This window comes from Aureobasidium melanogenum (genome assembly GCF_000721775.1).
Source record: "Aureobasidium melanogenum CBS 110374 unplaced genomic scaffold scaffold_3, whole genome shotgun sequence".
NCBI lineage: Eukaryota > Fungi > Ascomycota > Dothideomycetes > Dothideales > Saccotheciaceae > Aureobasidium > Aureobasidium melanogenum.
The window spans coordinates 1,512,772-1,538,074 of record NW_024470055.1 but is presented as its reverse complement, the minus strand read 5'-3'; the positions used below and the strand labels follow the sequence as shown (position 1 = coordinate 1,538,074).

The 25,303-nt window shown below is 51.1% G+C and overlaps 6 protein-coding genes across 6 annotated transcripts; 4 read left to right on the top strand and 2 right to left on the bottom strand.

Annotated features, from left to right (window-relative positions):
• Positions 1-1,104: 1,104 nt before the first annotated feature.
• M437DRAFT_41028 (uncharacterized protein) lies at positions 1,105-5,063 on the bottom strand (the record flags this gene model as incomplete). Its single annotated transcript, XM_041020295.1, has 3 exons — positions 1,105-1,634; positions 1,691-1,862; positions 2,073-5,063. 3 exons carry the CDS (start codon positions 5,061-5,063, stop codon positions 1,105-1,107), a joined length of 3,693 nt encoding a protein of 1,230 aa, XP_040883166.1.
• A 1,134-nt stretch (positions 5,064-6,197) lies between these two features.
• M437DRAFT_81972 (U3 small nucleolar RNA-associated protein) lies at positions 6,198-9,463 on the top strand (the record flags this gene model as incomplete). The annotated part of the gene is made up of 2 exons (XM_041027658.1): positions 6,198-6,332; positions 6,395-9,463. The coding sequence occupies 2 exons, from the start codon at positions 6,198-6,200 to the stop codon at positions 9,461-9,463; spliced, it is 3,204 nt and encodes a 1,067-aa protein (XP_040883165.1).
• Positions 9,464-9,934: 471 nt separating this feature from the next.
• On the top strand, positions 9,935-11,353 carry M437DRAFT_25169 (uncharacterized protein; the record flags this gene model as incomplete). Its single annotated transcript, XM_041019080.1, has 2 exons — positions 9,935-10,594; positions 10,652-11,353. Coding segments are annotated over 2 exons (1,362 nt in total), but the record flags the coding sequence as incomplete, so codon positions are not given.
• Positions 11,354-14,100: 2,747 nt separating this feature from the next.
• On the top strand, positions 14,101-15,570 carry M437DRAFT_63650 (uncharacterized protein; the record flags this gene model as incomplete). Its single annotated transcript, XM_041024288.1, has 1 exon — positions 14,101-15,570. One exon carries the CDS (start codon positions 14,101-14,103, stop codon positions 15,568-15,570), a length of 1,470 nt encoding a protein of 489 aa, XP_040883163.1.
• A 1,420-nt stretch (positions 15,571-16,990) lies between these two features.
• M437DRAFT_72945 (uncharacterized protein) lies at positions 16,991-18,490 on the top strand (the record flags this gene model as incomplete). The annotated part of the gene is made up of 3 exons (XM_041025938.1): positions 16,991-17,248; positions 17,305-17,796; positions 17,855-18,490. 3 exons carry the CDS (start codon positions 16,991-16,993, stop codon positions 18,488-18,490), a joined length of 1,386 nt encoding a protein of 461 aa, XP_040883162.1.
• Positions 18,491-19,614: 1,124 nt separating this feature from the next.
• Positions 19,615-25,102, bottom strand: M437DRAFT_41082 (putative polyketide synthase; the record flags this gene model as incomplete). The annotated part of the gene is made up of 4 exons (XM_041020314.1): positions 19,615-20,841; positions 20,901-23,255; positions 23,308-24,697; positions 24,753-25,102. The coding sequence occupies 4 exons, from the start codon at positions 25,100-25,102 to the stop codon at positions 19,615-19,617; spliced, it is 5,322 nt and encodes a 1,773-aa protein (XP_040883161.1).
• Positions 25,103-25,303: the final 201 nt, after the last annotated feature.

The following is a 25,303-nucleotide window of genomic DNA, read 5'->3' as shown; positions in this document are numbered from 1 at the left end:
GCCTTCTTATGCAAGGTCCTGCGGGCTGTGCCACATGCGCTCGATGTTTCATATCGTCGGATCCCATCGTCTTTGTCTATCAAGAGTCAAGTCTTTTCTGAGCGACTCTCTTGTAGTCAGTGGATTCCCGTTGTTGCATTTTGAAACAGCTGACTTCAGACTCGAGAGAGCAGTTTGGTGCAGGCGAAGTATGCTTGCTTGACGCCACACCATTCTTGTTTTGATCCAGTTTCTATCTTTATCGCTGCTTCGGAGAGTACCCCCACTCGAGAATTCAAGGCGCCCGTGGCTTGCAGGATTGCTCTTTTCGACCTGATGAGATCTGCGACTCGCCGGCATCCTTGAGCTCCAGGACGGGACACAGTGCAGTTACCCAAGCCAGAAAGCTCTCTTTTGACAACCTCCCGGTGACGACATGATGGCAAGGAGCGAATGAGAAGATGAATCGTAATGTTGTTGATGAGAATGTCGACCAAGGTCAACAAGCTGGGGTGATTCAAGGGCTTTCACAGTTCGCTCCTTCCCGCATCTCCTGGTTTCCTCCAAATGATGTATCACACGACCTAGACCTAGGCGCTTGCAAGTCCAAGTCCGTGGGACCCAAGCGCTGATCAAAAAAGGACGCTCTCAATGTCACTGTCTGGGCGGCTTCGCGGGGTTGACCTCTTATGTTTAAGACCTTATCAGTCCACCCAAAACTGGTTTTCCAAGATCCTGAATAGACAAATTTGAAGAGCATACCCAGAAGTGGATTTCCTCCAAATCGCATAAAAATCGAAACTGTGTACGGAATGTTATATGTAGTCGAAGTGATGTCGAAGTTTGTAAGAGCGCACAATTTTGATCAGCGCTTCTTGGGACCGCATTCAAAGCGCAGCCACAGTGGGGGTGGCTGCTCACAACAAGGCTGAGCTGAAATATGATATACCCGTTTGGGCGGATCCATGCATTCCCACACTGAGGGGAGTCCGATGCGATCGGATAGTGTTGCGAAACGTGTATAAGCACAATATCTATCGTAGAAAAACATCTTGTACCGACCACCGCGTACATCCTAACGCCATATCCCGTTCGTCCATGTCTAGAATACACTTCATCTATCAATCAAGGCTGGTGAGCAGGAGCAATAGGACTAGCCTCCACACCCACAACCTTCGGATCTGCTTCACCAGTAGCCTCCTCTGGCTTGACTTGCGGCGCAAATGCCTGAGGAACCTTCTCACTTAGATTGACAGCCAAGAAGCTCTTGGGCAACTTGACAGTGTGGAACTTGGCTCTTAGGGTCTCGAGAACCTCCTTCCACTCAACGTGTGGTGTTAAACTTCTGCGGGGAGTGCAGCCGATACAATGCTTGCTGTCCAGTTGAACGTCCAGAGGGTCGAAAGCGTGGCAACCAGGCGAAAGAGTGATACGAATGCTGTAGTTGAAGTTGCTGCCTTCTGGGTCATCGGTGCTGGCTTCGTTTTGTGATTCGTACAATTCGAAGCCGATTTGAGAAAGATAGTCGAGTTCGGGGATGGCATTGCGGGCTATCTTGGTCTGGACGCCACCTTCAAGAATGGAGTTGAGAAGGGTGTAGATGTGCGACTCTTTGGTAAAGTAGATGAACGATTTGGCATCCTCCGATGCTTGCACTGTGATCTTTGTGTTAGCGAGTGACGTGCTTGTGAATAAGTAAATTGCAACTTACTTTCTTCCAAATCCGTCACAATCTCCTTGAGCAATGGCAGACTTGTCAAAAGACCAATCTCCAATTTCTCGCTGTTCAGCATACCATATTCTTGCGGACCGATGTAGTCAAACAGGACTTTCGAGAAGCGGTAAAGCTCTCTCAGCTTTTCTAGACGTACATCAACCTTGGCCTTTGACTCTGGAAGGTCTCTGTTGCCAGTGAAGAGTGAGAAATAAGACTCGGGATGACCAGAGACACGGTTAGCCAGAGTAGCTTGAGCATTTTTGAATGTGGTCTGAGCATTCTCTGAGCGTCTTCTCAAGCTTGCGATGGACAGCTTGCCCTTGTCATCACCGTTGTCCTCTTCTTGTTGTTTGTTAGGCTGAGTATCACTGGGAACAGCAGACTGATCCTTGGTAGGTGCAAGACCCTCGTGAGTTTGACCAAACTCTTCTCTCAGAGCTGCAGAGGCAGTGCGCTTCAGAGTATCGGGACGTTCGTGGTCGTCATCAACCATATCGCTGCTGGGAGTGAATACCCATTCGAGGAATTGTCGGTTGTGGAGAGCATCGAATTTCATCGTGTCGTAGAGTTCACTGATCTTACTAGGGTCAACCTTCTCAGCATCGGTAAATTCCTTGAATAGCTTCTCCCAACGTTCCTTGAACAATGAAGCATCTTCACCGCAGCACCATCTAGATTGGATCTGTTTAGGATCGACCCATTCTGGAGTAGTCTCTGCAAGGCTGGCGGAAGAGGCGTTGCTAGGAGGACTCTTGATGGGTGCGCCTCCTTCACCTTGAGGACGAAGCTTGGTGAAGTTTTGAAGCATGACGCGGCGGTGGAACTTCATCAGTTCGACAACACTGCGGACGACCAAGTAAGGCTCAGGAGTGCCATCCTTGGGCCAAGCAAATTGGTCGGGTGCTTGCTTGCCCTGGCGGAGGAGACCCTTCAACTTCTTCTTGACCTTGTCCATCTCGTCCTTGGCTGCATTCGAGTCATCAAGTAGATCCTTGCGAACAGAAATGAAGTTGGGGTCAAGCTCCTTCTGATCCAAGAACGCAGCAGTGAAGATCTGGGCACTGGTCGACACACGGCGCTCGGAGGATGAGAAGACACGGACGTCTCTGAGAGCATCCTTGTTCATCAAGAGCAGATCGTTACGCATATTCTCACCAAGATCCTGGGCTTGGTAACGAGCAGAGTGGGTAGGCTCACCACCCCACTTCATGACGAGCTGCAACTTGTCAAGCACAAGATTGTTCTCGGCAGCGGAGATTCTAGACAGAGTAACGTCTGCCATGGAGTCTCCACGCGAGTGGTTGGCATCGTTACCCTGCAGAGGAGTAGGCTTTGGCTTGGCGTTGCCGTCCTTATCAACTTCGACCTTGTCCTGAAGTTCGGCAGGCAACTCCTCCTGTCTTCTCTTGCGGAACATGGGCTTGATTTGGACCTTTGTGCCGGGCCAGCTTCCCTTCTTGTCAAGAGCATTTGAAAGTGTCCGGAGTTTAGTCTGATCTTCCTCACCTTCGACCAAGGCTTGCTGAACAGCCTCTTGCACACTCCTCAGAGCAGCCTCTCCGACGAGCAACACTTCCTCACGATGACCTTTGAGCAAATCGACGAAAGGCTTCGTGTGGAAGGTGAACTTGAATTTTTGCTTGGGTGTACGATCGGCATGACGAATGACAGAAACCATACCCTTGAGCTTCCACTGCGACTTGGAGGCAGGTGCGGGTACTGGCTCAGTGTGTTCCTCGGCTTCGTGAATGGATTCTTGCAGGCTTTGGTACTGATGGTTCTCGTCAGGCACGGCAGGTGGTGGTAGTTGGCTGTCCTGAGGAATGCCAGGGCTTCGAGGCATTGGAAGATTTCCAAAGCTTGGCGGAGAAGTGATGGGAGATGGGAGTTGAGATATCTCAGGGGAGCCAGGCTTCTTGTTGCCCATTTCCCTCAGTCTGTTGGCACTGGCAGAGCGGAAGACTGACTTCAGATGGCTGCGATGACTGGAGAGAGTGCTCTTGCGATGTGTACCAGGAGCCTCTCTTTCGTAGTTGTCTTCAACGGCAGAGGTAGGAGCAGACGTGTGTTGCTGCTGTTGCTTGTTGTTGTCAAGTCTGGTCTTTTCCTTGATAAACATGCTCTTCAGAATGTTGGCGCACTTGTCATAGTAGTCGTTGTTGTCTTTGACAAAACTCCAGCCGTTGACATCGATAACGTAGCTCTTGTCGCCCACACGCAGCAGATCAAAGCCACAAACGCGCTGTCCGAAACCATCGGCGATTCTCGAGGCCATGCCAGCTTCCTCCTTGCTAAGGCTGGTAACATAGCGAACCTCCTTGCCATTGGGGTTGCGCTTGACAACACCATCAACGACGGGAGATTTTCTGGTTTCAGCATGGCAGTAGTCGAGGCCGACAGTGTAAGCCTTCACATCCTCCGCATTCTCGACCTTGAGGAACTGCTCGTAGATGTAGCTGCTTCCAGGCTCGGTGATAGATCTGGGCACTGTCAAAGTCTCATCCTTTTCCGAGCTCTTGTTGTTGACCTTGCGGAACAGTCTCCTACCACCTCCACCTTGGCTCTTCGGATAGTAAATGTGGATGTTGTGATCTTCTCCGTCGGTAGGCTTTTCGACAAAAGGTTTTGTCAACTTCTTGCCGTCAACACAGATTGTGTCGCCGTCGTCCAGCAATTCGACGACAGGGTTTGCTGTTTGTTGTGATTCGGTCTCTGGCTGGCTGCCTAATACTGGGAATCGGATACCAGTCTTTTCAAAGCATCGCTGGGCAATATCGGCGGATTGAACCTTGGGACCTCCGTCGCGGTTGACTTCGACACGCTCGGGCGTGGGCACGTTGAGCTTTGTGAGGATTTGTAAACAGATGCGGCGGTCCCAGAGAATTGTCTGCATGGGCAGGTCGTTGACACAGAAAGGTTTGCGCAGTTTGGCGTATGCTATAGCCTTGTCCAGCGGAAACCCATCGGAGAAGAAGGAGATGAGGAAGTCGCAGATGGGCCAGTTCTCGACATCTTCATCCAGAATGACCTTGTCACCAAAGACAATGACCTCGAATTCACCCTCCTTGATCAGTCTGTTGAGAATGTTGCGACTGGGCTTGCTTCTGGCCTTGCTATCCAGAGCGCAGACACCAATCTTGCCAATGGGTACAGGCTTGTCTTGTTCGGCACGTTCTGTGCTCGGGCTTGCGCTGTTGATTGTGCTGCTGCTGACTCTTCGAGATTGGGGAGTTCTGCCGCGAGGGTTTGCGTTTGAAGTGGGGGGAGCTTGGCGAGGGAAGGTGCCAAAGACGCTGGCTCTTGGAGAGGTTGTGGCCGAGGCAGGTTCTGAAGGGGTGGGCAGCGGGAGATCATTATCGCGGTCCATGGTGGCGGCGGGCGCCGAGTGTGGTTGATGTTGTAGGGAGGCGGGCAGCGAGAGGGAAGCAGAGTCGGATCTTGCTGGGGCTTGGATTGGTTAGAATGTGCAGATAAGAAGAATGTCAAGGCCAAGGGTTGCTTTTCTTGGGACGGTTGAGCACAAGCACAATGACGTGGAGTGGGAAGGGTCTTCAATGTTTGGGTGTTTTTGCGAGTCAAGGGCAGCTGAAAATCTGACGCACCATCTGTCTCGGAGCCAGCGACAGAGCTCGCAGTGGACACGGCGCCTCTGGCACGGTCGTACAGGGCAGAGCCCAATTGGTAGAGCGAAAAGGAAAGGCGGTTTGAGTCGTCGTTGTCTTGGCGGGGCACGGCGAGGTTCAGGTTGGGCTCGCTGTTGTTGTGCGTCTGGGTAGGAGTGGCATCAGCGTCGTCGATGACTGCAGACGAGTCTGGCGGACCGGATGAGGCCATCATGTGTTGGTGCAGGATGTGAGTGAGCAGATTGTGCTCGGAATGGGCTCTGGATGGCCGTCGTGAAGGCGGAGAACGATGGGGATTAGACTTTAACGGTTGTGACGGCGACGTGGGCGTGTGTACGGGCATGCTGATGCTCGCCCTCTTGACAGCGACGCTGCTGAGACGGGCATGGTCTGCTTCTGCATAGTGTGCTTTGTGGTCAAGCAGAGGCGAAGACAAAGCTCCCGACGAGCTCCTTCTTGATTGTTGGCTTCCATGACTGACGGTTCGATGCAAGGGCTCCATGAGCCTGCACCAGTTTTACCGCAGGACTGAGGACAAAAAATATAGGTACACACAGGAACTGGCGGAGAGGGACAGGAGTAATGGATAAGTGGATTAATATCTGCTAGATAAGTTCTAGAGAGGATATCACAGGATCTATCAGGCCAAAGAAAGCAGGAACGTGATTTATGGGTGGATTGTATGCAGCCTGCGCGTGACTGTGGCATGCTCATGGTCAGGGTCAGGGTCAGGGGAGCGACCCAAGAACCGTCGGACTTAGCGGCGTTTGCGTCTGACAGAGGCGGTCCAAGCGTCCAGAAATGTCGGCGTCGCATCTGAAGTTTTGGAGAAGCAGACGAGACTTTTTGTGACCGACTCGACTGGACATTCACACACGATGCCTGCCGCCGTCGCTACCAACGGCACACACGAGGGCCGCCAGGTCAAGCGCCAAAGGACCACCCAGAACGATGAGGCAGTCGTCAAGAGCCACAGGCAGCCCGGCTCTTCGCGACTTTTTGCGCCATACAGGGTACCTTCCTCTCTCACAGCCGCTCCTTCCCTCTGCGTTGCTGACTCTTTCCTTTTCCGCAGACTGTCGGTCTCGTGTCGCCCACCGCCGTCCCCTTCGCCAGCATCGCCCTCGGCAAAACAACCTTTCAGCTCACCACCTCGGTCGGTCGCAGTCTGCAGACCTACGATCTGCGCCGCGGTCTCAACCTCGTCTTCATCACTCGCCCGCAGACTCCCGAATTCATCACTGCAAGCATAGCCTACAAGGATCTGGTATTCGCAGCATGGGGTGGTCAATCGCAAGAGTCGGAACGCGGTGTCTGGATCTTCAAGAGAGGCAAGAAGGTCGCTGAGCTGGAAATGCCCGTCAACCACAAACACAACATCAACTCCTTCACCATCTTCGGTTCCTGGATCATCGGTGCCTGTGACAACCAAATCCTCGTCTGGAAGTCGTCCAACTACGAGCTCTACACCACCCTCCAGAGCATCACCGCTTCTTCCTTTACTGGCACCCTCAGCAGCATGCCCACCATGCTCAACAAGATTGTTGCTGGAAAGGACGATGGTACTGTCGAGATCTGGAACGTCTCAAGCGGCAAACTCGTCTACTCTCTGCTTCCTCCTGCCGCCGACTACGGTGCCGTCACCGCTCTCCAACCCACTCCCGCCCTCAACCTTCTCGCAATCGCCTACGAGTCCGGTCCTCTGATCATCCAGGATATCCAAGCAGACAAGAAGATCTTGCAGTTCAACGCAAGCGCTCACGGCACAAATGGTCCTTCCATCACATCAATCTCTTTCCGAACAGACGGCATGGGCGCAGGAGACGATGGTAAAAGAGCTGGTGTCATGGCTACTGCCTCCAACGAGAGCGGCGACGTGACCCTGTGGGATCTGAACAATGGCGGACGCAAGCAGGGTGTTCTTCGTGGCGCTCACGCTCCTCCTTCGTCCTCTTCGCCTGGTGGTGTTACAAAGATCGAATTCTTGCCTGGTCAGGCCATCATCGCTACCAGTGGTTTGGATAACAGCCTCAAGACCTGGATCTTTGACGAGAGCCCCTTCAACCCTGTACCCAGGATTTTGCACCAGCGCAGCGGCCACGGTGCTCCCGTGACTACTTTGGAATTCCTGCCTGCTGCTTCTGACGGTTCTGACGCCAGTGGAAAGTGGCTCCTCAGTACCAGCAAGGACCGCAGCTTGTGGGGCTGGAGTCTGAGACGTGATGGCCAGAGCACAGAACTTTCTCAGGGCAATGTGACCAAGAAGGCCAGAAAGCAGGGAATCCTCTCTTCAGAAGGCAGAGACACCATCGAGGCACTCAAGGCTCCTCCCATCACTTCCATCGCTTGTTCGCTTAACCGCGACGGTGGCATGGGCTCTATGCCTGGCAAATTCCCCATCTGGCAATCCGGCAAGGGCAAGACCAAGAACAGCACAGAAGCTACAAGCATGACTGGCTGGGAAAGTGTTGTCACCGCACACGAGGACGACAACAAGGCAAGAACATGGTTCTGGGGAAGAAAGAAGGCTGGCAGATGGGCTTTTGAGACACAAGACGGTGGCAACGTCAAGAGTGTTGCAGTTTCACCCTGTGGTACTTTTGCTCTGGTTGGATCTGAGAACGGTGGCATCGACATGTTCAACCTTCAATCTGGTGGTCACAGACAACGATACCCGGCACGACTCACTCCTGCTCAAGCACAACAACTTAAGCTCGATTTGGCCAAGGCAGAGGAAGCCATTGCTCCGGCAGCAGAGGCTAGCAAGAAGAAGTTCTACCGTGGTCAGGGCAAGCACACTGCGGCTGTCACTGGTCTGGCTGTTGACAACTTGAACCGCACCGTTATCAGCTGTAGCATCGATGGCAAGATCAAGTTCTGGGACTTTATGAGTGGAGCTCTCAAGCACGAGATCGACTGGTCTGGAGCTGTTCAAATCACAGGTCTGAAATTACATCGTGGATCAGAGCTTGCAGCCTTCACTTGCACTGACGGCTGTGTTCGTGTCGTCGATGTCACCACATTCAAGCTCATTCGTGAGCTCAGAATGTCACGATCGTCACAATCAAAAGCTTTCGACTTTGCCGACTTTGGCTTCTCTAATGACGGTCGCTGGGTCATGGCGGCAATTTCGTCTTTCGTTTGCGCTTGGGATCTCCCTACAGGACACTTGATTGACGTCTTCAAGCTCCCTTCGACATGTAACGCCATCAGCTTCTCACCAACCGGAGAATACTTAGCGACAGCGAGCGAGGAACATGTTGGTGTTGATGTTTGGTCAAACAAGACATTGTTCACTCACGTACCCACCCGCCACATCAACGAGGCAGAGCTGTCAACGATTCTTGCAAGCGAAGCTCAAGCACCCACAGTATCAGGCGAGGGTAGTGTCAATGTCATCGGCACCTTGGCTAATGCGCCCGACGCTGAGTCTGATGATGAAGATTATGTCGATGTCGACCTCGAGGCTGATGCGGACCTTGATGACCTTTCTTCAGACCTTGTGTCATTGTCATTAGTACCTCGCAGCCGCTGGCAAAATCTGCTACACTTGGATATCATCCGTCAACGCAATATGCCGACAGCAGCACCCAAGAAGCCTGAAAAAGCGCCTTTCTTCCTTCCCTCGCTGCAAGAACGACAAGCCAACCCAGCCATCGCAAACACAAACACCACACAAGACCTTGCCGCTATCGAGCAAGAGCGCAGCCGCATCATGAAGATGGACCGTCAGAACACAATCTCAAAGTTCACTTCTCTGTTGCGTGATGCTTCTGACACAGGCGACTTTGCATCCTTCATCGCACACCTCAAGAGTCTCAATCCCGCAGCCGCCGATATTGAAATCCGCAGTTTGTCTTCTCCAATTACATCATTCGATCCTGATTCGGATGCCTGCAATGAGCTGGTCGCTTTCGTAAGAGCGCTGTCTTACCTCTGCACATCTAAGCGCGACTTTGAACTTGGTCAAGCCTGGATGGCGGTGTTCCTCAAGGTACATTCGGACGTCGTCATTGAAGATTCCGAGCTCAGAGACAGCGTCAAAGAGTGGAGGGACAGAGTTGTTGAGGAGAAGGAGAGAGTCGAGATGCTTGCGCAATATTGTGGTGGTATGGTGGGCTTCCTGAGGGCTGCCAGAGTGTAGACATTGTCCAAAAATATAGGCGCATAGATGTGATGAGTTTTGTTTACATCTGCCATCAAGTATTCACTATTTGACTGCCGCATGTATTTTGTATTCCCCTCTAGTGACATGGTTTGCAATGTCGGTTGGTCGGATGTGTGGAAGGATGCAATACTCCTACATCTCAACGTCCTCAGCTTCCATTTGCCAACAACGGCTTTCAGCTTCGAACGCTTTTATCATCAGCGGACCAATCGTCCATGTCCAAAGGATTTATTGTGAGATCTAGAAGGCAAGAGGGGTTTACCATTTCATTCCAGCTATAAATGCTCATCTCATCGCACTTAGTTCTGCTCACGAATTCTCTGTCCACCATTCACTCACAAAATGGGGGAACAAGAACATCTCATGTCGGCCATCGAGGTCGACTCGGAAGATACAACGACAGCGCTACCATCTACCAAGCCCAGATACCTTGACAAGGTCGCCTTCCCGTCCAAGTCATCAGTGTTGCAAAACACAAAGCACGTCCTACATTTCCTGCTTCCTAGCTTCCTACACTTTACGTCGTCCAACTCCACAGACGAGAAGACTTCAAGACCTATTCATGCCACGGCATGGCTTGACGGAATGCGCGGTGTCGCTGCCTTGCTGGTGTACATCTACCATCTCTCATACTCGATCCACGATGTCGACACCGCATGGACATACGATGGCAAACAAGGCTTCCTCCGCTTACCACTGATTCGATTCTTCTACAACGGCCACTTCATGGTAGCCATCTTTTTTGTGCTGTCGGGTTATGCTTTGAGTTACAAACCCGTCAAGCAGATCAGGAAACAAGAGACACAACCATTGCTCGAAGGACTGGCCTCTTCTGTGTTTCGACGTTGGATGCGATTGTTCCTTCCTTGTTTTGTCTCAACGTTGATGATCGTGGCATTACTCAGATTGGGCGCCTATGACCGGACAAGAGGAATTGCTTACGATCAGGCGAGGCTGACTTTTCATCGCGAAAGACATGCTGAAAGGTATGAGACGCTAGGCAAGCAGATGTGGGCATGGACAACCGCCTTTTTCGCATTTGCGAATCCGTTCACTGCTAGGGATATGCCTATGGATCCGCATCTGTGGACTATCTCGATTGAATATGTGAGTCTTGCCTTACTCTGCGTTTTTGTCTTTGAGCATTGCTGACAAGTGTTGTAGGGCGCTTCAATCGTGTTGTATGTCACGCAACTTGGCCTTTGCCGTTTACGGACCAGATACCGTCTTTTGAGTCTGCTTTGCTTGGTCTTTATGGCACATCAAGCCGATCGCTGGCCAAACATCCTCTTCTTCGGCGGTTTCATCCTTGCAGAACTGGGTCATCGTCGTCGCTCTCTCGCTACACCAAGCACTTCCACCCTCCCTTTTTCGTCATCTCCAAGATCTGGTCTTGCGTGGTCTGTCACTTACATCGTCATTTTCATCTGTGGACTCTACCTCGGCGGCCAACCGGAGTTAGCTGTTGACAAAGCACCTGGGTGGATGACGCTGCACTCGCTGATCCCCAAACACATCAGAGATAAACATAGATATTGGGTTACTTGGGGTGCGATACTACTCATCTGGTCAACCTCCAATTCTTCACCCCTTCAAAAGATCTTCACCAACCGCGTATCGCAGTATCTTGGCAAGATCTCTTTCTCGCTGTATGTGCTGCATGGTATGGTGATTCATACTTTACACTATAGCTTACTAGATAAGCTGTTCAAAGCTATTAGCAACGACACTTTCTTGCATCGGGAAACTGCATTTGGAGTTTCTGCGGCGGTTGTTACGGTTGTTATTGTGTGGACTGCTGATGTCTTTATGCGGGTTGTTGATATCCCGTCTGTCAAGTTTGCGAAGTGGATTGAAGGCAAGTGTAAGATGAAGGTACAGACAGAAAAGGAAGAGCCAAAGTGGATGGAGGGGAGTGCAGTTGTGTAGTTATCCTCCATAAATTCAAAGAAGCTTTTATATCGAGTCCAAACCATCTTCCAAGCTCCCCTACTTCCTAACCACAATAACTCCCATCTACCCCATTCCCTCCCCTCCCTCTCCCGTCCCGCCTACCCTCATCCACCCCTTCCCCCTCGCGACCTCAACCCCGCCAGTACAGCCCCAACTACATACCCACCCACTGCATACCCCACCACAGCAACAAAAACGAAAAACGCCAGCTGGCCACCACAATCCACACCCCTTACTACTCCACCCTCGTTTTCAAAAACTTCGCATTTCTGCATGGTTTCTTCCCAAAATGGGGTTCCCAGATAATTTGTCCAGAGAAACAAGATGAAGAGGCCGCCGAGGTGGTTGAAGGAGTTGGAGGTTGGTGGAGATGAAGCAGGGGAGTTGAGAGAGGGTACGGTGGTGGTGGCGCCGCACGTGGGGCATTTTGAGGGCATGATAGATGTGTGGGAGGCAGAGTCTCTAGTTTTGATCCTGCTGCAATGGGCGATTTGACTGGATGTTTTCAATGCGTAAAGCAACTAGTGTTAGGAATTTGACAAGATACGTCGAGAGGTGAGATTTTGTTACTCTTGTGAAAAGAACAGCAGTTTGCCAAGCGATGCTCGGTCTCTGCTCGGTCACTTTTGTTGTGTCTGGGACAAGATCAGATCTACCTTGACATGTAGACACTCGACTGTTGGTATTATCCGAATGGCGAGAGGAGAGATAGTCAACAAATCTGCTTGAGGAAGCAGAGGAAATGTTGGTAAACTCCTTTCTTACGTGGAAAGAGATCGGTGTAAGTTGAAACGACCTCCTGGTAAAATCGGTGCACTGTGTACGTTAATCACGAGGGTTAATGACAGGCTCAACATACGATTCCTAGCTGAGAAATGGAAATAGCTTCTAACAAAGAGTAATACTCTAGAGCAATACCAACAAACTAGGATATAAGAGTAATCAGAGTAGAAAATGAGAGAAAGAGGAAAAACAGGCCAGGGTGTGTTGAGAGACAAGCGGTAAGCCGACATTCCTCCGGGGCCCTTCTCCGACCTTGACACTGTAATGCTTGACAAGCATTTTTCTTGCCAGATGAATGGAACAACCTGCTTGCTAGCGAGTTTCAGATCCCAATCATGATCCAAATGCCAAAGGATCTCGTAACCATGGTCCTGACGAACATGACTTGTGCCCGGTCAAGATTGTTTGGTCACGCACGACTGGCGACTCTTCGCAACTCTCATCCTTTCTGTTTCACCTCTGTGTGATTCGTGGAGCAGACTTCTTGACCGTTGCCGTTGATGAGGCCTTCTTCAAAAAGCTGATATACCTTCGCCAGTGGCAGTAGCTTGGCGATCCGTGCTAGTATCTGGAGACAGACAATTCGGGATAACGTCTTCGCTTGCGTAGAGCATTACAAACAAGGGAATTCTTCCCTGCCAGACATCTCACATGCCCAACATTAACGCCGATCAGATTGTTGGTCACGTCTCATGCTCTTAAGCCAAAAAACGCCCAATATCCAGGGCACAATCTTCGACACCTCATGTCACTCGTTTCTACGCCAACACTAGATTTCCTGTCGAGTTGCTTGGAGACATGGCAGCCGAGAGACCGCATTGCGTGTGAAATCTGGCGTGGAGCCTCCTTGACAATGCTTGTAGACCAAGCGCGCCACGAGAGAGTTGACCAGCAATCTCTACTAGCTTGACCTCAGTAAAGGCATTCAACTTACGACGATCTCAAACTGCCGATGAACCAGCAACCGGGTTCGGTGGAAAGATCATACCTGGGAACACCTGCAAGATGAATTGGGCGTGCAGTTGCTCAGCTTTCACTCGACAGATCTGGGTCGTGTTATCTGGATAGAGATCGTCTGAGGGCAAGGACCAGACGTCTGGAGCCTAGAGACCATCGGGCAACCTGAAGATCTGGAAACACCGAGGTTGCCATTCACATGTTAATTGCGAGGAACTCGAACATCACGTGTTGGCCAAGGGCTTTACAAAACATGAAGTCATACGCGAAGCTGACAGGTCCCTGGTTCTCGTATCGCTACATGTGCTGGCACTCACAAAACGGTTGAATCAAGGATTCCAATTGATGCCTGGCGTTGATTGTTCTGTTGATCCGACCTGTCAGCTTATGCAGAGAGAGCAATTTGATGATCGCATTAGGTTGTTTGTTTGTGACTCAACGGAACTACCCTCATCGCCTTGTTGGGAATCTCTAATATACTATGAGCGCGTAAGAGCATGGATTGATGGTGCAACGTCCAATTCACTCATTCAGAAGCTGACAGATACCGCGCGGAAAAGCAAAATCTCTACACGTGGAGTGAACACCGTCACATCCCGCTAGGACACAGGGACAATAAAGTGCAAAGCTGTTTTACAATGATTACCTGCATAACATCGGCTTGGCATACACTGCACGAAGGAGGATGAAGAACTGCGTTGTTTACGCCAATAGCGAAAAACATTCTGATCAGCGTTATCAGTTTGAGGCTCTCGCTACCAGATTTCTGGACCGGAAATGTGTGTAAAATGGCATTTTACAAATCATGAACGAAAAGAACAAGAGGCACATATACTCTGTCTTTGGCTATCCAGATGTCATCTGATTTTTGTTCTTCACGATCAAAAGCCCTGCTCTCAACCTCAGAATTCTTTGGCAAGATGTCTTCTTCACACCAGAGCAACCGACATGTGGATGGTTCGAGATTGCGCAGCAGCTGCAATGCTTGCACGGATGCCAAGATTGGTTGTACAAAGGAGAAGCCGACTTGTTCTCGATGTTCACGACGCGATGAAGTCTGCGTCTATGCTCCTGCCAGGCGCGCAGGTCGGCCTAATCGCCACAAAGCAAATCGAGCATCAAGTCATCGGCTCGAACGCGGCGCACTTTCTCCGAGATCACCACCGCTGCACATGAATCCGGCTTCCTATACCGATTTTCTACCACAATTCCCCGACATGACCACAGCTCGCTCCTCGAACCAAGTCGCATCACCTTTGGATTTCCCCTCTTTTAGCCAAAATGATATCAATAGTTATCTGGAATCCATTGGTCCTATCTTTGATGACCTGATCCCAGGTGACGACGGATCAACTCGTTCGCTTGGTGGAGACAGTGGAATCGGCCTCAGCAGCGAGAGTAACACTACTCTGGGACACGACTCTGGACAGATTGGCAGTGGCTGCGAGAACATAACCACGCTGATGACCGATGGTGATCCCGATGGCGACAAGGAAATGATGAATAGCCCACTGCGTCCAGGTCCCACAGAAACAATCCCATCCCCAGAGCTCTTCGCAATGGCAAACATGTTCAATATGAACAGTACGACACCACATCAGGTGTTCCCTCACGGAGCCATGAACACGAGCGGGCAGAATACCCAGCTGCCGACCTCTTCAGAACAAAGGCGCAAATCAGCATCGTGCGACTGCAGGATAAAATGCTCCGCTCTCCTCGACAGGATGGCAGCGTTCAGGGCGGATGCAAGTCTTGACTCGTCCTCGTGCGGGCCACCAGTCTTTGAGGATGTCATTGAACAGAACGACTCCACCATCGAGATTGTCCGCGAAATCTTGGACTGCTCTTGCTCCAACAACAACAATTCGACACTATACATACTCTCCCTCGTGATATTCGAGACCTTGGGATGGTATGCAGCTACTGCGCTGGCCGTCAAAAGCAGCAGAAAGCCCAGAGACGCTACCACCGCGTATTCTGACGCGGGCCTCCAAGAAATCATGGTGCGACCACCGTCAGCGTCCAACGAGAGGTGCGGCAACACCATCGAAGTTGAGGCGTATCATGAACACATGATCTATCAAAGCTTGATAACAAAGCTTTACTGTGTTCGGCGGGTCGGGACGTCCCTCTCGCAGCGTCTCTTGGCCGCAGAAGAGAAGTCGAAGATCAAAGCAAATGCAAAGGTGCCGTTGTCATGCCCAACCGACAACACGAGCAAGAGCCGTCTTGCCGCTGCAGCGCAAGACATTTTGATATATGGCGACATATTTCAGAATACGAGCCTTGGTCCCCGAGCTGACGGTATCTGGAAAAGTCTGGAAATTGGCCTGAGGACCAGACTGAAGGAAGTATCGCAAGGCATAGTTGAGGCTCTACGGGAAGCATGAATCCTCCCCAGTCGATCGTGCTTGTGCTCATGTCAAATTGGCGCTGTGGTGGATCTCTTTTCCTTTGTTGAATCCAGGATAGACACACAGAGTAGCTCCACTATACGACCGAATGTCCAAATCAATCGTGTACAGCGTCCCACCTCTTGGCTCGCGAGGTGAAACAGCTTTCCAGGAAGAGCTCGCCCGAGGTGAACCGAATGCATCCCCATTTGCGTCAAGATGAGGAAGTTGAGAGACCAAGGATGGGAAGGCTGACCTCAACCAGGACGTAAAGAGTGAACTGCCGACAGAAATGTCAAATGACGCTAATGTCGCGGATAGGGATGCGGTTCCTATAGGGAATTCTGGTGTGGTGTGTGATTGGCTGGGGAATTTCGAGCAGACCCCACATCAGAATGCCGGACACTTTAAGGTCGGCGCTTCTCCAGTTCGATGCCTCTCGGGTCCCGACTCCGTACTCTATATAGTAAGCTACTGTCACTTATGTGGAGAAGGTCATGATCTTCCCGCGCCGTGCACGGTGCAGAATCAAAGGCTGCAGGCATCTTAAATCCTCCGAAAACCCGGGCGACAGGTCATACAAGGTACGGCAAGGACCCCCGGCACCCGTGACACGAGAAGTCAGTCACTACTACCTGCACCTGCTTTCTGTTCCTTGACGAATTCTTATCACTAGTGTCCAACGTCCTGCGAGTTTCTCACCGGTCCCGCTTGACGACTTCTCGCGTGGCTCGTTGCATATTCTTCCCCTCCATCTCGACCTGCATTGCCAATCTGCGGAGCGAATGTGCATGGCTCAAGCGTTATTTGATCCACTCTTTATTCCCTAGCTCTGACAAGACACGGAGAGGATTCCACATCGTCAGAGGCGTGTCCAGCCATGCGGCTGTGAACGCAAGAATTGCAGCACATCGCTGGCCGTACCAGGTTCAAATTAAGCATTCTGCAAGCCACGCTCTACCTCGGACATACACAGCTCGTGTTGCCGGTATCTGATGGTCCCTGGAACTTTACCCGTCTCACACTTGCATACAAAAGCGCGACTCATCGAATCTCTCAGGAGGCAGGACCGCTCGACAACCTGGCTAGTTTCTCACATATGGGCATTGATAGCATAGGGTGATGCCTGCTTCTCGTCCATGGTAATTTCAGCCGACTGCAGTCTAGCGCCATGTCGGTAGTCCTCAACGGTAGTCAGACCTGAGGAATTCCCCGAGACATCAGAAGTTCGACGCTACTCATCCAACGCAGTTCAAACAGCTTTTGCATAGGTATTACATCAAGACTCTTCCAGCAATTTGCGTTCGAGGCAGCCGAGGCAGTTGGGGTTCTCGCTAGATGAATTGACATAGAGCTCGAAAATGTATCTCTTCAAGGTCAAGACATTGTGTACAGCTCTTTCTGAACTTGGTACATGATGGACCCTTTGTGGGCTTCGTTTCATGAGAAAGTCTTCGACATTCAAGATGCTGCTCAAATCCTCTCTCAGGCGGCCTCAAAAGGCGAGTTTGCGGATGCTGTCACGAAGGCGGATCGATCGATTACAAAATCCCTGGTACCTCCACGAGCCTCATCCGAGTCGCTTCGGGCTCGAACGTCAATTTTGGAGAGTTCAGACTCCCTTCAAAATATGCTTCGTGACCCTCGTGGCTTACTCGAACATCTAATGTTCCAGGTAGTTGAATGTCGCAAGGAGATAGTGGGTGGAACATTACTGACCCGTCCCATCAGGTTCAGCTGCTTGCATCCCTGCAATGGCTCAGCAGCTTTCAAGTGCTTGCCTGTATTCCCATAGAGCAGCCAACAACCTTCGAAGATGTAGCTGAGCTGGCCAGCGTGCCAAGCAGTCAACTCATCCGTGTCACACGCATCGCAGCTATGGCTGGGTTTCTGCGCGAACCAAGATCAGGTCATGTTGTACACAGTGCATTGTCAGCGCAATTCGTGCTCGAGCCATTCTCACTGGATGCACTATTGTTCATCTCTGACGTCGCCAATCCGACCTCAATGCATATGACAAGAGCCACCAGGACATATGGAGAGACTCAGAAGCTAGAACAAACACCTTATCAGCTTGTTTTCCACACTACACCTGATTCTGTGGTTGACACGAAGATTCGCCGTCAGCATGCCGCTTTCGATCGCCTGAGTGCATATAACTATGTCAACGACTTGCCATCGATGTATGATTGGCAAAGTCTAGATGCAGGAACGGTGGTAGAGGTATGAAATGTGAGCAGTACTCTCAGCTGGACAAGAGACTGATAGAAATCTGCCATAGGTCTGCGCTCGATCTGTAGACACAATCACAGCTCTACCCCAGTTATCAGAGAAGCTCGAATTCATCGTTCAGACGAACGATAGTAAGATGTACGACCACATGACGCTCCTCTCTCGCTCTGGTCAAAAATATCGGTCGTCATCCGCTCCTCTGAATAATACCACTTTACCGACTACTCAAGGATATGATAACCCACTGGCGCCCGTGAAAGTTCAGTATCGCACTGATGGTGGGCCACAAACAGTTCAAGGAGCAGCAGTCTACCTCTACTACGTTCCTCCACCATCTACAACCAGAAAGATCGAACAAGTGCTTGCTGAGCTCGATGCTGAACTCCGAGCACATTACGCGGTGCTTCAGAGCCGCCCCAATTCAACCATGCTTGTGGTGATGCATCTGCTTCCCGATCCAGGCGCACTCAGTGGACAGGTGGAAGCGAATCTTCGTACGCTTGACATGTTGCTCCATCAACTCACCAATCAGAGATTGTTGGAAAAGCGGGACGTACTGAATGTTCTGGGCAAGATACGTGACAGTACTGGTCGTCTTGTTCTGATCAAGACGTCTGTCGATCGTCATTGGCCAGTCACAGTCTTGGAGATCAAAGCTGAAGTGTACCAAACATCTTCGTTGTGAAGACTTGAGTCGGTCTGTGGAGTGGCGCTTGGTCACGGCCAAGGGTAGTTGACACCTGACTATCTTCTCATCCGTCCAGAGCTTTTCGATGACATGTTCAAACAAGATTCACATGACATTTGAAATAGCACATTCCAAAGAATAACAGCCCAGCCTTCACCTCACCGTCATTGTACTGTATCCAGACTTCATCTCATCCTTGCCACGAAACGTGGGCTCCTGTTGAGATAACCCAATATTCAGGCCACGAGTACGGTCGCTCTTCTCTTGGCTTCTTCGTCAACGGTCAACTGGGGTCGATCTGTTCACGTCGATAGTGTCGGAGCCCGACGTGCATGTGAATATTGCCCGGATCTCACATCTAGTGACCATTCAGGTTCGTGTATTTCCAATGACCCGAGATTTTGACACGGCTTTGCATTTTCTCAGAAGATCGGGACTTGTCCATGTGCTGCCACAGAGTGGTAGCCTTGAACGTATTCTTGACATTGCTAGACTGCCAAAAGATCCACCTTTGGCCGCACAGTGTCAAGACATAGATTGTGCGAAGAATGGGCAATGTGCAGGAAGCGTTCTTGGGAAAATCGCACGTGTTTGCTTCCGTTTGTTAACATGGTGTTCGGGCTGAGGAACGTCAAGAATGTCAAGATGCTTGTTTCACGGGAAACCCAGGCTTCATCCTGCACTTCACACAGCATTTTAAATCAGTATGAGAGTTGTTCAGCATAGATGGGTTATGAAAGATGCTTGCCCAGCATGGGTTTCTGGTCATCTCCAATGGTGAGAAGCTAACTCTGCCTATGTTGTCGTCAGCTCCACCATGTCATGTCATTCGATGAGGATAAGCCATGCGTTTGGATTCTTAGCTGTTGTGACCACTACGCAGTCCTGTATGCCCAAAGGCATATCTGTTGTCAGATCAAGAAGATCAATATGCGTCTGGAAGCGCATGGACAAAGTTCAAGTTGATGTCGTTCCCTTTTCTTAGCAACACAATCGCTCTGCAGGGTGGTCGGGACGGGCTGAGAGAAACCCAGAATCATGAATAAGAAAATCTATATAACTAAAGACTATTAACGCCATTGTCCCTCATCTCCTCGCATCGTTGCATTTCTTTTATCACTCTAGCAATAACTCGCCTCCAGCCATCCACGCAAATCACCGATGCTTGGATAATCCAAAAACAAACTGCCACCCACCACCACATCCAGCGTAGTCTTGAACTTCTCGGTAATGACAAGGGACATGAGACTGTCGACTCCGAGATCTGCAAAGTCAGCGTCATCTTTCAACTCTGAAGCATCAAGGCCGGCTTCTTTGGCGATGAGTTCGAGGGCTCTGTCGACGATAGTAGGGGCGCCTGTTGTGTCCTTGACTGCAGCAGGCTCAGCAATGGCAACGGGTGTCTCTGTTTTGGCAGAGATGACCGGCTTCTGCTCGCTACTAGGCTTCTGTGGGGCGGTTTTGGGCTCAGGTGCCTTGCACACCGCGTGTGAAGTCTTTTGAGGCACCGAGGTATTGGCTTGGTTTGGTGCTGAGAAGAATCGACTCAGCAGCAGGCGTGGGTATCGACGGAACTTGATGCCTCCCACGAGCCCGATGATCTGGCCATCTTGCATGATGTACACATCTCCCGTGTAGACTGTGGCATCCTCGGGAGTGGGGATCATCTTGACATATGAGCGGTATTTCATGCCGGCGACAAGTGGCTTGGCAAAGCGCATGGATTTCCAGCCAGGAGTCACGCAGAAGTTCTTGGCCGTGTCCATTGCATCGGAGCAGTTCATGATGAATCCGGCAAGATGAGCAACACTGTCGATGAAGTAGGGCGGCACTGTCCACACTCCACCTTCATGGGTAGTCAGTTGCACATCGGCGAATGCTTCTAGATCGCGCAGCACAACGTTCTGCATGCCACGATACTTCTCAGCATAGTCAACCAAGTTGCTTGCGAACAGAGTGTAGGCCATGTTTCCGGTAAATCGACTTGCTTGACCTTTGTTTGCAAGTTCGGTAAGAGCGTCAATGCGGCTTTCGATGAGATGACTCAACGGTGTCCAAGACGAGAGCCACTCAGATGGTTCGCCATAGACGAGGGTTGCTGTGGCAAAAGGCTCTTGAGCAACACCGCTGTTGTCAACATTGCACCACGACATGTTGGCTAGACCTGAAGTCATCTCTGGAGTGGAGATGGATACTCTGATTTTCTGAGGTGTCTTCGTGTCCTTTTGCGCCACAAGTCCCTTTGTCACGTCGAGCTCGGTGATGTTGATACTGTTCTTGCTTGTCTTGACACCAGACTTCTTGAGCAGGTATTGGCCAAGCGTGTAAGCAATATCAGCATGGATAGACTAATCGTGAGTTAGCATCATGTCTTCAGACAGTTGAGCAAGCGACCAAGAATACTTACAGATGTAACAACTCCACAATCGTTCATGCGATGTCCATGAGCTGCGGCGAGGAAGTCTGCTTGCATTAGGTCTGACTCCATAGTCACGGTACCAGCTGTGCCATCGAATTTGGCCTCAATGATACTCTGCACAGTTGACGTCTGAACTTCACTTGCCAGCGGGTTCTGAGGAAGAGCTTTCTGGTTCTTGGTGGTGTAGAAGTCGTTCCCCTTGGTTAGGCACCAATCACCTTGGTATTGCAGCCAGTAATTCTTCTCGTCCCAAGCATACGCAGGCAGGTTAAGAAGGCGAAGATTCTGCTCGAAAGGACGATGGAATTCTTGCCAGCGGACATCAACGCCGTGCAGGGACAGAGCGGTCAAAGCCTCAGAGAATGTCTTCCAGTTATCCTCGGTTCGGTGCAGTGACGAAACAGCCAATTTTATAGTGGCAAGGGTGGACTTGACGAAACTAGTGCACACAGGATGTGGTCCGATCTCAATCCAGATAGTCTCGTCAGAAATTGCAGAGGCTTCGTGAGCACTCTCCAAAGCGGACACGAAGTTAACAGACTCTCTTGTAGCTTGTCGAACGTATTTTGCATTGATCGTCTTACCGTCAAAGACAACCCTTCCCAGTAAGGGTGACAGGATGGGCAGCTTCGGCTCACGGAAGATAACACCTCCTTTTGCAGCGGCTTCAAAGTCGTCCAGGATGGGATCTGTTTGCTCCGAGTGGAATGCGAAAGCCACGTCCAACAAGATACAGCGGAAACCACCAGCTTCGAGTGTTCGTTGCATGTCCCCCATCTGCTGTTTGGTGCCGCTGAGTACTGTGTCCGAAGGCCCGTTGATACACGCAACAGTATAGTCTTTGCCTTCGGAAAGCTCCTCAATCTGTGATGTAGAGGCACGAACAGCCATCATGATATGGCTGCCTGACTGGCATGGCTCTATCAGCATCTCAGCACGGCGACCCACCATGAATATGGCTTCACTAGCACTGATAATCCCTGCAGCATGCATCGCAGCATATTCGCCGAGACTGTGGCCACAGACGACATCGGGTTTGACGCCTAGTGTCTCCCAGTACTTGGTCAGCGCAATTTCGGTGCAAACAAGTGCGAGCTGCGTGATGACAGGACTGTGGAGGTGGTCCTTGTCGTGAGATCCATCAAGAGCTGGAACGAATGATGGGAATCCTTGTATCTTGGCTAGATCGTCAAGTTGCTGGATAGATTCTCTGAAGGTCGGAAGATCGCGGTACAGCTGTAGGCTCATAGATTTGTGTGAAGCTCCCTGCCCGGTGAAAGTGAAGGCGATCTGGGGTTTCGCAGACTTTCCCACAGGTTTCAAAGTTTCAAGCTTGTCCAGGTAGGCAGCAAGCTTCTGCTTGAGGGATCCAATATCCGAGACCGCGGTTGCGTAGCGATAGCTGTGCTGATAGCGACGGGCTGTGGTGGTGTAGGACAAGTCTGCAATGCTGAGCTCAGGGTGGAGCTCGATATGCTTGATCATCCTTGATATGTTCTCTGCAAGAGAGTATTTGGTCTTTGCGGAGAGAACAACTGGATAGACTCCACGAGGGTCTGCTTGAGGAGTGCTGCGGCTGGGTCCCTCTTCCAAGAGCATCGTTGTGTTTCCACCTGCAGCTCCAAAGTTGTTGACCACCGCAAGACGCTTCTTAGCAGGGTCTTTGGACCATGCAGTCTGTTCAAAGGGGACATGCATGTTGCGCTTGCCGAGCTCATTAGCAAATCTAGTGTTCATCTCTGTTTTGATGCCGACATGACGGGGTATGGCGTTCTTCTGCAGCATGAGAAGGACTTTGATCAAAGCTGTTGTGCCCGCTCCAGATTCGCTGTGACCGACGTTCGACTTGACAGCACCGATGTGTAGAGGCTGATCATTGCGACGTCGTTTTGTGAGTGGCGCATATACGTCCATGATACCTTTCATCTCTTCGTGGTCGCCAGCCTGAGTGCCTGTGCCGTGTAGCTCAACATAAGAGACGTCCAACGGGTCGACACCGGCTTTTCGAAGAATCTGACGAGACAGATCGGCTTGATGACCAGCGTGAGGATGGGTGATGGAGACAGCCTGTGCCGAATGATTTGTGCCTGCACCGAGAATCACGCCCAGAATGTTGTCGTTGTCTGCTTCAGCGTCTTCTAGGCGTTTGATAACCACGGAGCCAATGGCGTCAGCACGGCAGTATCCATCCGCGCTAGCGTCCCATGTCTTGCATGCATTGTGCCCCTTGGTAAGGAAGTGGCCATTGCAGAGACCAGCAAAACCATCTGGGTTGGTCAAGACGTTGAGGCCGCCAGCAATGGCAGTATCCACCTCGCCGTTCCAGAGTGCTTGACAGGCGACCTGGGATACAGAGTTAGCTAGGTATCTTCGCTGGGGAACGAGATTCACTCACCTCGATCGCGGCCAAACCAGAGGAGCAGGCTGTGTCCACACTGTAACTTGGGCCAGCAAACTTGAAGAAGTAGTTGATACGTCCTGGACCGAATGCGCGACAACCACCAGGGATGTAGTAGGTGCTGACAGCTTGTCCTTGGTTAACCTCGCGATAGTCGTCAGCAGCCTGGCCGTACCAGGTACCGACGCGCTGAAGCTGTGTCGCTGCGGTACGGTCACCTACACACCCGGCCTGCTCGAGAGCCTCGTAAGCGGTGACAAGAGCCAAACGCATCTGTGGATCTACCGTCTGAGCCTCGCGAGGAGACATGTTGAAGAACGATGCATCGAACATGCCGGGTTCGTCGATGAAGCAGCCGTATTGTGTCATGGACTTGTTCAATTCTGAGCCAGTTGGATCGTAGTGTGTCTCGACGTCAAATCTGTCTGCTGGGATCTGTCGCGAGACGTCTAGTCCGTCCTCAAGGAGCTTCCAGAATTTCTCAATATCTGTGGCACCGCCTGGCAGTCTGCAAGACATGCCCACGATTGCTAGTTTGGATTGTCCCGTAGATCGTGGTGCTGAATCGTTGATTGTAGGTCTGTAGATCCAAGTCGTCAGAAGCTCGGTTGTAATCTCAAGCGACGGGACACTCTCAGCAAGTGCGTTCTTGAGTTCGTGGAGAGGCAAGGAGTTTCCAAGACAATAAAGCGACATGGTGGAGACTGAAGGCGATCCGATGCGATGCGATACACCAGCTATCACACCATCCCAGCAGATGGCTTGAGTCAAGAGCTCGCCCAAAACATGCTCAATCATTCCCGAAAAGCTGCGAGCAGGGTAAGGGCGGCCAGAGCTGGTCGAATAGAGCGGCAAGACTGAAGTCTCAATCGCAGACAAATTGATACCAAAAATCAATCTCTGAACATCGTCGGCTCTGTAGATGTGAGGAGCATGACAAAGACCTCCGTAAACAGGTAGTGCCATGTATCTGGCAGTGCGGAAGAAGTGCGATTTTGTCACCAGGGCTGTGAGTTGCGAAGGCGGTCCACTGATGGTCACTGAAGTTCCGCCATAGGCGCTCACGAAGATTCTGCCTGTCGCGGGACCTCCCTTGTCCTGATTCCAGTCATCGAGCTCCTTGTTCACAGCATCGAGTTCAACATTCTGGACAACGTATGCCCAAGAGTCTGTGTTCTCTGGTGTCAACACATCAAGATCCTTCGAGACGTTCTGAACGTAGATGCCCAATCGAAATGCTAGGAACACGGCGTTAGAACTGTTCGAAGCCAGCTCTGACAATGTTGTCGAAGCCGAGACGGCGGCAGCTGAGAGGAGGCCAACGCCGAGTGCGGTGATGTTCGCCTCCGGATATTGCAGGAATTTGTCAGGATGGTCTTCGATAAAGCTGAATACGCTGTGAGCATTGACAGAACATCATCATCATCTGGTATAAGACTCACCCAATGTAAGCGCCTAGCTGGAGAATTACTAGCAATACTCCGTCAATGGCGCCGCAGAGAGAGCTCTTTCGAAGCTCAGTATCATCTACCCAATCCAGCAGAGATTCGAATGGTCGAAAAGACTGTTTCAGCTCTGCCGAAAGAGCCTGGATCTCATGTTTCACCGCGCTTGTGGCAGTTGACAAGAAGTGAGCCAACCTCGTATGCTGCCTAGTTTTGGATTGGTTGCGAAGATGGCGAAAGAAAGTCTGCAAGTCATCCTTGGGGAAGTCGTTGCTGAAGTATACGAGATCCATCTTGTGAGAGCCGTCGTCAGACTCGGAACTCGTTGGGGTATCAATGGAAGTCATCATTGATTCTGGCTCGAGAGGAAACCAGAATTACTGCTTTTCTAGGCCACCTACTCAGTCTTTAAATGGTCTTTGCGGGTTGAAGAATGTACAAATCTACAACATCGCTTTTCAGATCTCGGTTGATAGGGCCAGCATCGCGACCAAAAATTGCACCTCGACAATTTCCATGTGTTGCTCCTCACTGTCGGGACAGCCTGG